The sequence below is a fragment of the Triticum urartu genome, chromosome 7, assembly GCF_003073215.2.
Source record: "Triticum urartu cultivar G1812 chromosome 7, Tu2.1, whole genome shotgun sequence".
Lineage (NCBI taxonomy): Eukaryota > Viridiplantae > Streptophyta > Magnoliopsida > Poales > Poaceae > Triticum > Triticum urartu.
This window is the reverse complement of record NC_053028.1, coordinates 122,485,242-122,498,592: the sequence shown is the minus strand read 5'-3', so window position 1 is coordinate 122,498,592 and position 13,351 is coordinate 122,485,242. Positions and strand designations below refer to the sequence as shown.

General features: G+C 46.4%; 1 protein-coding gene across 1 annotated transcript; it reads left to right on the top strand.

Moving 5' to 3' along the window:
- The first annotated feature begins 3,158 nt into the window (after positions 1–3,158).
- Positions 3,159–9,365, top strand: LOC125525552 (cyclic phosphodiesterase-like). The gene is made up of 4 exons (XM_048690562.1): positions 3,159–3,347; positions 8,809–8,907; positions 8,990–9,044; positions 9,120–9,365. The coding sequence occupies exons 1-4, from the start codon at positions 3,165–3,167 to the stop codon at positions 9,326–9,328; spliced, it is 546 nt and encodes a 181-aa protein (XP_048546519.1). The 5' UTR covers positions 3,159–3,164; the 3' UTR covers positions 9,329–9,365.
- The last annotated feature ends 3,986 nt before the right edge of the window (positions 9,366–13,351 follow it).

Here is a 13,351-nt window from a genome sequence, read left to right as displayed (position 1 = left end):
TGCTTGGCTCCACCATCAACAACAACTCAAGAAGTACTCCCAGGGTATCATGAAGCTTGTCGACCTCACCCTACTCTGTCGGCAATGGAGTTTCATCCACCCCATCCTCCACTTCTACCCTCCACCTCGATGTTGTTGTTCGCGACCATCATGTTCTCCCTCAGTGTTGCGGCGCTCCACCGACCTAGTTCACCTCAACCGGTGTTTGTGCTCCTAATCCGGCAATTTTGTTTTGTGACGCTACTTTTTCGTTCTATAATGATGTTGTTCAAATATGTTTGTGAAATTGAATACATTTCAGAATGAGGGGAGAATAAAATAGTAGAAATAGTCTTATCATTGCCCATTTATACATGTATTGATATGACAATAAAGAACAACACATAATAGTATTACCTCTGTCCCAAATTAGTTGTCTAAAATTTATCTTGATACGGATGTATCTAACACTAAAACGTATCTTGACGGCAAATCTAAGACAACTAATTGGGGATGGCAGGTGACTCCGTGTTCTGCATAATTGACCAACTTGACTGAACCACGTGGCATTCCATTTCAAAAAGAAGAAGAAGAAAAAACTTGACTTAGTCGCTGAATGTCAGTAGTACTACTGCTAGTGCTGTACGTTTGCTGCTACCCTTTACTCACTAATGCAGACGTGCCGTAGAGCCTAATAAAGGACAACAGAATCAATCAAACCGGCTCTGTTATTCAAATATGATAGTACTCAATGGATCCCAATAAACAAGGAACAAACCTGCAGGATTGAAAGGTTTCTAAAGATCTTATGAATGATCGTTTATACTTAATATTTGCCTTGCCTTTTATCATCAGGACACCATGATCGTTTATGTTAACAATGGAGCATCTAGGTTTAATAGTAGTACTTTCTCCGTCCGGAAATACTTGTCGGAGGAATGGATGTATCTAGATGTATTTTAGTTCTAAATATATTCATTTTTATGCATTTCTATGATAAGTATTTTCGAACGGAGGGAGTACTTATTAGTGTTTACTATACTTCTAATCGGGTTGATGTATGTCCTGCACTGGACAGCATTCCACTGATTCTACTCGCTTTCTTGAGAGCCCTTGTTCGGTGATTTTGTTGATCGGGAGTGCTGGAGTAGTGACCCACTGCAACGACAATGACCCTGTTGGCTTCTTCCATTCATCAATGAGCTAGATATACATCTTAAATAGCAGTTTTTTTTGCGGAAACCTTAAATAGCAGAATTGGCATTAGGTTCTGTCTCTTCTGCTATAATTTGATTTCATGTCGAGTAATTAGTTCTTCCTTCTGCCCTCTGTCTATTTCACAGTTGAAGGGCAGAACTTAGTGGAGCAGGCATGCATCTGGTGAGCTAAAGTTCACACATTGAATAGATGATGCAGGGCAAGTACTTGGTTTGAGTGAGTTAATGGCATCTTCAATGCCGACTCTTAAACTGTCCGCATACGGGCTATGCGGTCCAGACCTGTTCTACCATCCAACATGGACTTATATCGGTCCGCCGAGCGATCCGGACATACTTTTTCCCGCAAATTGAAAGCAAAGTTGAGGGGGCTTTACGGTGGTACAGACAACAGCCACATAGGACTCTGTCACCCTGGCCCACTAGATCTCCCCTCCCGGTCACATTTTCTTCCAATCCGCGCCTTCTCCCCCTTTACTTTGCATACACACCCTATTCCTCCGACGCTACTGTTGTACCTCTCCAACCGCCGCACAAGCACTGCCGGACCTCCGCAACCAGCACCTACGTGCCCGCTCACCTTTTACAACGGTGTCGTCCACCCAGTACCCGTCTGTAGCCAGGTCTCAAGAAAGTTTTATAAGATCTTGAGATTGAAGTTTGTTTGTAAAGATTGAAATATGTCTATGATTAAGATTTTGTCATGTTCGTCGGGCTTCTCACTTTTGTCTTCGGCCAAGGTCGGGCATCTAGACACTTGACGTTTGGACTTCTGTAAGCCCCGCCTGAAATACGTAAACACACTTGAGCTAGACACTTGATTTAGAAAGGTGAATCATTCGTTGTTCACTGCTAAAAATCCACACATTATTTCCTTTTTGTTTAGCTCAATGTTAAATTATTTTGTCATCAAAACTATACATATGTGTAGTATATACATCCATATTATCGTGTAAAATTTGTTTTAGCGGTTTTTAAAACTTAAAAAATGTATGTTTTGAACTATTTGAAACAAAGTGCTCGCTAGCGCCCGTATTCCACGGCAGTGGCGAATCTAGAAAAAAATGGAGAGCGGGTTGGGCTGCCTGGGTCATACAAATATGTGTTGGATTGGGTCTGCAAGTAGCTGGGCTGGGCCTTAAAATTAGTAGTAGAAACAAATTTTACAGTGCTGGAGGGGGGGCTTGAGCCTGTTAACCCCCCCCCCCCCACCCCCAGTAGAATCGCCTCTGTTCCACGGTGACTTTTTGATAATTAGCGCTCTTTGTAGACTCCCCGGCACCTTTAGGACACGTGCCATGGCCAATATTTTAGTTTACATAACGAGAGAATTTAGTGAGTATATTTGCATTGAATATTCCACAACATGCTACTCCGTCCGTTCCTAAATACTCCCTCTGTAAACTAATATAAGAGCGTTTAGATCACTATTTTAGTATTCTAAACGCTCTTATATTAGTTTACAGAGGGAGTAATGGTCTTTCTAGACATTTCAAATGGCTACCACATACGGTATGTAGACATATTTTAAAGTGTAGATTCACTCATTTTGTTCCGTATGTAGTTATTTGTTGAAATATTTAAAAAGACAAATATTTAAAAACAGAGGGGATAGATTTTTGCCTTGTTTATTACCTTATCTTTGTGGAGAATCATACTGATTGGCATGACTTGTATTTGTATCCTATGTTAACAGCTTTTGACTTGACTCCGACGTCATGTCCAATCCAAGTTTGCATTCGATTTCGCTAAGCATGTCATCACGGACTCTAGAACATCATATTTCCAAACCTGGGGTCCACAGTCAGTGTCCCATCGGTGGAAGGCTCCGTGAAGCTTCAGCATACGGAAGAACACGGCTCCGTGTATTATTTCAGGCAGCTCTCGCGATGCCATTGCCATGAGCTTCTCGTCCTAAAGCCTGCTTCCATTTCAGGCTGCGCGGCGCCCCAGCCTCCGTCGACCAGCATGGACCCCACCGATCAGTCGCCGGAGGAGATGTACTCCGTATGGGCCCTCCCGCCAGAGCCCGTCCGCCGTCGCCTTCTCGGCCTCATGGCCAGCCTCCGTGCCGCGCACGGCGGCGCGGTCTTCGAGCCGCACGCCACCGTCCACGGAGCCATGCGTCTCCGCCGCTCCGCCACCATCGAGGCGTGTTAGACTCTCTATATACTGGGCCTACATGTGTTATAGTTGTAATTGTATTTGTACATGATGATGTATCCCTTATATAATACAAAGGTCACCCCACGTTGGAGGTGTGTCACAAACCCTAAAACCCTTTGTTTTACATGGTATCACGCCTACCGATCTAACCTAAGTCTTCCGCTCCAACCCCGCCGCCAGCCGCCGTCGTCATGTCGCATCCGGCCGCCGACACCGCCGCTGCTCTCGCAGCGTCCCTCGCCGCCGCATCGACTACTGCTGCCGCTGGTGCGGGTCTCCGATCCGTCGCCACGGACCATGCGTTCCTACCGCCGTCGCTCGCGGCTCTCCTGTATGGAGGGGCTGCGCCCTACACGACGGAGGGTTCGCTCGGCCCCCTGTTGACGCGATCTGCAGGCCACCAGTATGTCGGCCCCGTCGCCTACCAGTACGCCGGCTACTCCTCGTCGCCCTCTGCATCTACCCTGCTTCCGGCCGCCTCGTACCCGCTGGTACCTGCGCCGCCGCCCTCGGCCGCCCCGCATCCGATGATGCGCCCGGCCGTGTCTGACCCGACTGCTGTCATCTACACCGCAGCGGGCTCGTCTATCGCCGACGCCCCTCACGTGGCCTACGACGGCTATGGTGGCCTTCCTCTATATGGTGCCCCGTACGGCTCTTCGCCCGCGCCTCGGTCCGGCGCCCCCGTGGCCTCCTCGATGTATGGTCCGCCGGCAGCGTACGGTGCACCGTCGTCCCACGGCGTTGCGGCGTATGGCGCTCCACATCAACCCCCGTCCGCGCCGCCGCCCTACATGGATCTTGAAGCTGCTTTGGCTGCGATCTCCTCGCCGCCGTTCCTGTTCTCGCACCTCCTCCCGGTCAAGCTCAAGCCGGATAACTACCTCTACTGGTGTGCGCAAGTGCTACCTTTGCTTCGCAGCCATTACTTGGAGGGCTTCGTCGACGGTACCCTGCCGTGTCCGCCGCCGCATCATCCGATGTTTCGTGCGTGGATTGCTCAGGACCAGGCCATCCTCTCGGCGATACAATCCTCCCTGGGCGAGGGTGTTGCCGGCCTGGTTCTCTTTGCCGCGACATCTCATGAGATGTGGGACATCTTGGAGTCGAGTTTTTCCTTGCAGTCTACTGCGCAGAGCATGTCCATCCGCGCTAAACTTGCTGACACTCGCAAGGACAACGGGTCGGTGACCGTCTTCTACAACAAAATCAAAAAGCTGGCTGACACTCTTGCTTCCATTGGCGAACCTCTTCGTGACACTGAGTTCACATCCTACATCCTTGCGGGCCTGGATAGCGACTACGACTCGTTGGCGGAAGTGATCAATGAACGCAAGGTTCCTATCCGTCCTCAGGATCTCTACAGCCGCCTCCTCTCAACGGAGCAACGGCTCAACGCACGCCGCCCGGACACTCCCGTGGACCTCTCTGTTAACGTTGCGTATCGTTGCAAAGGAGGTGGTCGCGGCCCTTCTGCTTCCTCGGCTGGGGGGGGGGGGCAAATCCGGTGGCAGTACATCCTCGGGTCAGCAGCCGCCCTCGTGTCCTGGCTCCTCTGTGGTCACTATTGATGGTCGTCCACGTGCATGTTGTGCTGCATGTGGAGCGGCCCAGCAGTGCCAACTCTGTGGTCTGCCAGGTCATGTTGCCTCTCGCTGTCATCGTCGCTTCAAGACCGACTTCCTCGGCCTCGGCAACAACGGCAAGGGCAATGATCGCCAAGTTCTTATGGCGCAGCAGGGACATACGCCTTCATATCCTATTGATCCTTCCTGGTACATGGATACTGGAGTAACAGCCCACGTGACGAATGAACTGGGCAAGCTCAACGTTCAGCAACCCTACCATGGCCACGACAAGGTTCACACAGCGGATGGGGCAGGTATGCGCATCTCTCATATTGGTCAGGCATCACTTCTCATGAACACCTCTAGGAATTTGCATCTTAGAAATGTTCTTCGTGTTCCCTCTGTTACTCGTAACTTGCTCTCTGTTCCTAGACTTACTCAGGATAATAATGTCTTTTGTGAGTTTCACCCGTTTCATCTTTTTGTTAAGGACCGAGCTACGAGGGACATACTTCTTAGAGGTCGTTTTCGCCGAGGCTTGTATGCTCTGGATGCGCCCACCACCGTGCCTGCTGCCGCTGCTGATCTTCAGGTCTTCAGCGGGGTTCGCGTGTCTCCTGCATTGTGGCATTCACGTCTTGGTCACCCTGTGTTACCCATTGTTCGCCATGTTCTCCACCGTCATGAGCTACCGTCAGAGTCTAGAAATAATGATGCTGCTATCTGTGATGCCTGTCAGCAAGGCAAGAGTCATCAGTTACTTTTTTCTGTTTCCAACCACATAGTCAAAACTCCTCTTGAGCTTGTGTTTTCAGATGTATGGGGCCCTGCCCAGCTGTCTGTTAGTGGTCATGAATATTATGTCAGTTTCATTGATGCTTATAGTCGGTTTACTTGATTATATCTTCTTAAACGCAAGTCTGATGTTTTTGGTGTATTTCTTAAGTTTCAAGCACATGTTGAGCGTCTTCTCAATCGTAAAATCATTTATGTGCAGTCGGATTGGGGGGGTGAGTACCGCAATCTTAGCACTTCCTTTGAAAAACTTGGGATTGCTCATCGTGTGTCCTGCCCACACATACATCAGCAGAATGGTTCGACTGAACGTAAGCATCGTCATATTGTTGAAACTGGACTAATCTTGCTAGCACATGCATCTGTTCCGTTTCGTTTTTGGAGTGATGCCTTCACCACAGCCTGTTTTCTTATAAATAGGCTCCCTTCACGGCTCCTTCATATGAAAACTCCACTTGAACTCTTGCTTGGTCAAACTCCTGATTACATGTTCCTTAAGGTGTTTGGGTGTGCATGCTGGCCACACCTCCGTCCTTATAACAATCGCAAGCTTGAGTTTAGATCCAAACGATGTGTCTTCCTTGGGTATAGTTCTGTTCACAAAGGGTATAAATGTCTTCATGTTCCATCTAATCGTGTGTATATTTCCCGCGATGTTGTCTTTGATGAACATGTTTTTCCCTTTTCTGCTCTACTCGCATCTGTTGCCGCCTCCACACCGCCTGTGCACCCCTCCAGTACCTTGCCTGGTCAATTTTTAGATGCTGCACATTCGCCCCTTTTGTTGTCTAACCATGGCGCAGGTATTGGAAGAGGCGCACGCTTGCAGCTTCTAGACGAGGAAGAACCACCGGCTCCCTCCTCCACAACCCCGCACGACGACCAGCCGGCCACCTGCATGCCCCATGCAGCTTTCCCGCCATCTGGCCATGCCCCGGCTTAGCGGACTGCCTCGCCTGGGCCCGGGACTCCTCCGCCGGCTGCATCCACGCCGGCCTCACCTGGGCCGGCCTCAGCTGAGCCGGCCTCCCCTGTTCGGCCCGCTACGCCGCACTCGCCTGGGCCGGCCTCGCCTGTCGGGTCTCCTACGCTGAGCTCACCTGCGCCGTTCGTGTCGCCTGGGCCAGCTTTGTCCTCCAATGGACTATCGTCCCCTGTTCTGTCGCCATCGGCCACGTCTTCACCGGCTTCCTCGCTGTTGGACTCTTCTGAGGCGGTGGTTTCCTTACTGCTGTCACTGACTCCTTCACCACCACCTGCCCCTGCTCATGTATTGCGTCCTCATACACGCAGCAAGAGTGGCGTGGTTCAACCGAAGAAGCGCACGGACGGGACTGTTGCCTGGCTCGCGACTTGCATGGCGCAAGCACAGGCGGATCCTACTGCTGAACCAAGGCATTTTCAGGCAGCTATGAGCATTCCTCACTGGCGTCTTGCGATGGAACAAGAATACCAAGCTCTTCTTCAGAATGGCACGTGGTGTTTAGTTCCTCCCAGGGCAGGTGTCAATGTTATTGATTCTAAGTAGGTGTTTAAGGTTAAGCGACATGCCGATGGTTCTATTGAGCGATACAAGGCTCGGCTGGTTGCTAAAGGATTCAAACAACGTCAGGGTCTTGATTATGAGGATACCTTCAGTCCGGTGGTTAAACCCACTACCATTCGACTTTTGCTCTCACTGGCTGTTACTCGTGGATGGTCTCTTCGTCAACTTGATGTTCAGAATGCCTTTCTTCATGGGGTATTAGAGGAGGAGGTATATATGCGTCAGCCTCCTGGTTTTGTTGATCCCGCTCGACCGCAGCATCTGTGTCGCCTTGTTAAGGCGCTCTATGGCCTGAAGCAGGCTCCGCGTGCTTGGCATGCACGTCTTGGCACCACTCTTCGGGCTCATAGTTTTGTTCCCTCTACGGCTGACACCTCACTATTTCTTCTTCAGCGTCCTACAGTTACTATGTACCTGCTAGTTTACGTTGATGACATCATTCTTGTCAGCTCTTCAGTATTTGCTGCGGATCACCTGGTGTCTTCCTTGCGGGCTGATTTTGCGGTTAAGGATCTTGGAAAACTGCACTATTTTCTCGGTCTGGAGGTCTTGTACTCTGGTTCTGGTTTGACGCTGACCCAGCAGAAGTATTCTTGATGTTCTTCGACGTGCTGGTATGCTCAAGTGCAAGCTTGCTACTACACCTATGTCCTCTACTGACAAACTGTCTGCCCTCGATGGTTCTCTTCTTTGTGCTGATGAGGCCACTGAGTATCGGAGTATTGTCGGTGGTCTGCAATACCTGACTATTACTCGTCCGGATATCTCTTATGCTGTCAACCGTGTCTGTCAGTTTCTGCATGCACCTCGAGATTCTCATTGGACTGCTGTTAAGCGTATATTACGCTACATTCGGTTGACACCTTCATATGGTCTGCATTTGCAACCGGCGACCTCTGGAGCTCTTTCCGCGTTCTCTGATGCAGACTGGGCTGGGAATCCAGATGACAGGCGATCAACGGGGGGCTATGCAGTGTTCTTTGGTGCTAACTTGATCGCCTGGAGTGCTCGTACACAAGCAACAGTGTCTCGCAGTAGCACTGAGGCTGAGTACAAAGCAGTTGCAAATGCTACAGCTGAGCTGATTTGGATACAGTCCTTGCTTCGAGAGTTGAGGATCTCTCAGGAGCAACCTCCTGTTCTTTGGTGTGATAATATCGGTGCTACGTATCTGTCTTCGAATTCTGTATTCCATGCCCGAACAAAACACATCGAAGTTGACTATCACTTTGTCAGAGAACGTGTTGCCCAGAAGCTGCTTCTCATCAAGTTCATCTCTTCAAAGGATCAACTTGCTGATATCTTCACCAAGCCACTGCCGCTTCCTCAGTTTGAAAGGTGTAGGCGTAATCTCAACCTAGTAAATTCTTCTGAGCTCGGTTGAGATTGAGGGAGGGTGTTAGACTCTGTATATACTGAACCTACATGTGTTATAGTTGTAATTGTATTTGTACATGATGATGTACCCCCTATATAATACAAAGGCCACCCCACGTTAGAGGTGTGCCACAAACCCTAAAACCCTTTGTTTTACAAGGCGCTACGAGCCGCGGCGGCCGGTCTCCGCCCATTCACCGCCCGCGTCGCCTCCATCGGCCGCTACGGCGTCAACCTCCTGCTCGAACCAACCCGTGAGGTCGGCCTCCGGTATCCCTAGCTCACCCCTATCTGCGCCGGTTTGCTTTGCTCCCATCAAATTATCTTGATTTTGCTTGCAGATGATGGCCACGAGCGACCACTGCCGCGCCCACTTCGATTACCAGAGACCAGCTCGTGAGTCTTCTGCCTGAACTAACTCCGTCTCCGTAAAATTACAAGCTGATGACAGCTGATTAAATATACTCGCAGCGTACGTGCCGCATCTGAGCCTCTTGTATGGGGATCACCTGACGGAGGAGGAGAAGGCAGCGGCGAGGAAGAAGGCAGGGGAGATGGACAAGGGAATATTTGGGCTGCAGTTCGAGATATCTGAGCTCGCGCTTTACAAAACGGATCCGAAGGACAAGAGCTTGGAGTCGTGGGAACTGGTTGAGTTGTGCCACCTTCAGAAGAAGTGATCTCAGTTTGCTCCCAATGCATGCTGATGCTGCATGCTGCATGCTGCCATGTATCTATATTTGCGACTTATGTTGTGTACGTGTAGTAATAACCTCATGTATAATATGTCTCCCAGAGACCAGAGCCCGGCTTGGAATAAGGAAATAATGTAATATAAGGGGTTGCAACTGTTTTGTCTTCTTAAATGTGCAAAGAAAATTGAACTCGCAAAACATGTTATGATTCTGGTCGATCCTACAGATTTATGTAGGAGTACAGTTTAATTACCTAATGTTTTGTTTTGCCAAAAAATAGAGCTGCTAGTCGGCTCGTAGGACGATGGGGAGCCAGCAAACGCGCACCATCATCCTCTTTTTTGTATGGTAATACGTGTCTTATTTATATAATAAGGATCATAGTACAAGTCACGTACGCACTGACCTGTCAAATACGCACCCCTCCCGACGCGATAGCTAACTACACCGCGCCAATTAAAGGATAGCCAGGGCCATCGACATATTCTCTGGATTGTTAGATATATGTTTTATTTATGTCAGCTTTCTATTATTTATTTTTAAATGCTTAGGCATTCAAAACTGTCTACAAATTTTAAAAATATTCAAAAAATGAAAACATGTTCTTGAATTTTAAACATGTTTTCTAAATTAAAATATATTTGTGATTTCATAAAATGTGAATGAACTTAAACATGTTCTTACATTTAAAAAAATCTTCAATTTTAAAATGGAAAAGGGGGAACCATAAAATGAAAGCAGGTAAATAAAAATCCGGAAGAAACCCGTTAAAACCAGCAAAGAAAATACAGAAAGAACCTTCTTTGACCGGCCCCAGTAACCATATAGTGCACTGAGGCATGCATTTGGTCGACAATTGTTCACATATGCGCGGAATCGGGAATCCTTGTCTGCGTGCACTGCGTTAGCTTTTTTTAGAAGATCGCACTGCGTTAGCTAGTGAGCAAACGCACACCCCTCAACACTACATGGGCCAGCCCAATTGGTCATTTTTTTGCCATGTGTTTATCTTGTTTTGGGATTTTCTCAAAAGAAAAATCTGGTTTTGTGAAGGTTCTCCCTGAACCTGTTTTGTTTTACTTATGGGTGTAGGTATCCCTGAACCTGTGTGTGTGTGTGTGTGTGTGTGTGTGTGTGCACGCGCGCGTGTGTGTGGGTGCCAATATATTTTTAAATGTCAGATTTTAAAAAAAATCTGAGAAAAATATTCAGGTTAATGAACGTTTAAAATTTTGAGAATAATTTTAAAATTTGCAAACAACTTTTTGAAATCAAAAATAGTTTTTCAATACATGAACACATTTGAATTTCAGCATCATATATTAAATTCAAAAAATTGAATTTTTTTAACATCAGTACAAACGCAAGCACTCATACATACACGCATACACTCACCCCTATGACGCACACACGCACACCCTAAGCGCATCGCCGGAAATCCTAAAATAAATCCAGGAATAATGCGAGCACCAGGATTTGAACCCTAGTGGGCTGGGGATATCACTGCCCCTCTAACCATCCAACCACAGGTTGGTTCACTCTTGAATATATTCTTAAATTCAAGATTCTATATTTAGAAGGTATTTAATAAAAAATCAGCCCATATAAAATAAAATGACCGAAAAACCATTTTAAGAAAAAAAAATCATGAAGCGGGCGCACACTGGGCTGGCCCGTTTACCATTCCTCGCGTGGAGGGGTTCCGAAGCGAGTGTGGCTGAGGTGCGCGTTTGCTCGCGCTCACTCGCCCTACGCAGAGATTAGATGCATTTGCATGGATTACAAACAAGCCAATGCTTTGGAGGCGCGGCAACTTTTCTTAATGGCCCTTGTTTCTTCCTATTTTGACGCCCGTGTGCGTCTTCAACTAGGGGTTATTTCACCGATGCCAAGAAAAATATGGCAGCCCACTATGCCCGTAAACTGCTTTTATTTATTTTTCGGTTCTTTGTCTCAAAAATAATTTATTTTTCGGTTTTTTAGTTGGGTTTCCACGAATAAAACTGGATGTTCTTTTTTAAGAGCTAGATATTTTTAAAAATATTAAAAATTAGAAATGTATTTTACACAATTTTTCAGTTTTTATTTTATATAAATTTCATTGCATATTGAAAAAAGTTCACCATAGGTTAAAAAATATTAAGTGTGTTTAAAATAACGTTCATCATGTAATTATAAAAATTCATAGTATATTTCAAAAAAATTTAAAGTAAGATCAAAAAATTGTTCAAAGTATATTATAAAAATTATTTTCTATTTGAAAAATGTTCACCACATACTTAAAAAGTACAATTTGTACTGAAAATATATTCATCATAATTTGGAAAAAGTTCACCGTATATTGCAAAACCAATAAAAATATGGAAAATAAAAAAACATAAGAAATCCCAAGATCTGAAATAGAAAAGGGAAATGAAAAAGAAGGAATAGGAAAAAAATCAGGAAAAAACGCACCAGAACAGCTGTTACGTGTGCCAACCGGTTTGAACATCTATACGACGCACGTGATTCTCAAAAAATCTATACGACGCACGCGGGCTTCATATAGGATTGTCGGAGGTCCGTTTTCTTCCTGAAAGGACACGAACTGAACTTATTTCTTAGGAAGAATGACCTTCTTTTTTAGAGGGACGCAAAATGAACTTAAGAGAACAGAGTTTGCGCATGATCTGGACCGTCCGTCGATGGTAATATGAGGACCGCGTTCGTTGAGCTTTGGCATTTCACCAACGCATGATCACCTCACCGAAGTAATGGTCATAGTGATGGCTCCATTTGCATATTCGTGCATGCTCGAGCGCCTCACAAAAAACAAGAGCTAAAAGAAGAAGAGTAAGACGACATCGACATGGATAACTAGAATTCACCGCAAATACGATGAAATTCAGCCCAAAGAACGAAAAAGCGGGTATATGTGCTATATAAAAGAAAAAAAACAGAAAAATAACAAGCAACATGCCGTCACTAAGCGTGTGGTCCATGTATATGCATCCAGTATTTTAAGCAACAAAATAATAACCAATGAAACAATAGTATTAAGTTGACTGATGACCGGAGGCCGGATGCAACACTTGTTTTTCTTGCACCATCATAAGCCCCCCCCCCCCCCCCCCCCCCCCCCCCCCCGATAGCGTGACTCGTTGACTCGTCTATGTCTCAGCCAGCTAGGTTACCGCTTGTGACACCGGCCCGGACCGGACGTGTAATACTTGACCCTGAAATGAATTTTTGTACATCAACGCCAACAAAAAGTTCATGCATGTTACGTCAAGATCGAACTGGATAGAGAAAACTCGATAACCGGGATGACAACATTTGTCCCTCAGTGGCACTCAATATCCTCTGGAAAATCTGGGACTCCAGAAACTCATTGGGCTTTAAGGGCACTGTCACACCACTCATGTAACCTTACAAAAAGTTGTTCATGACTTTAGTCTTTGGACTGCTAGATTTAGTGGTACTCTTTAGGAAGTCGGCAATTAAAAAATTCCATCCTATATTTGAAAACTGTTCAAAGTAATATAAAAACAATGTTCATTGTATATTATAAAAAATCCATTTTCTATTTGACAAAGGTTCACCATATACTTAAAAAGTACAATTTGTACTGAACAAATATTCATCATAAATTCGGGAAAAAAAGTTCACTGTATATTGCAAAACCAATAAAAAAGGTTCAAAATAAAAAAAACAGAAGAAAGACCAAGATCTGAAATAGAAAAGGAATGGGAAAATAAGAAAAAGGAAAAGGGAAATGTCAATAAAAAATGCACCAGAACAGCCGTGACATGGGCCAGCCCGTTTAAAGGAGTCTTCGCTATACGGCGCACGCGGGTGTCATATAGGCTTGGCGGAGGTGCGCGTTTGGTCGCCCTCGCTGGCCTTACAACGCAGGATCATTTCACCTTAGTAATGGTCATAGTAATGGTTCCATTTGCATATTCGTCCATGCTCGAGCGCCTCACCAAAAACAAGATCCAAAAGAAGAAGAGTAAGACGACATCGACA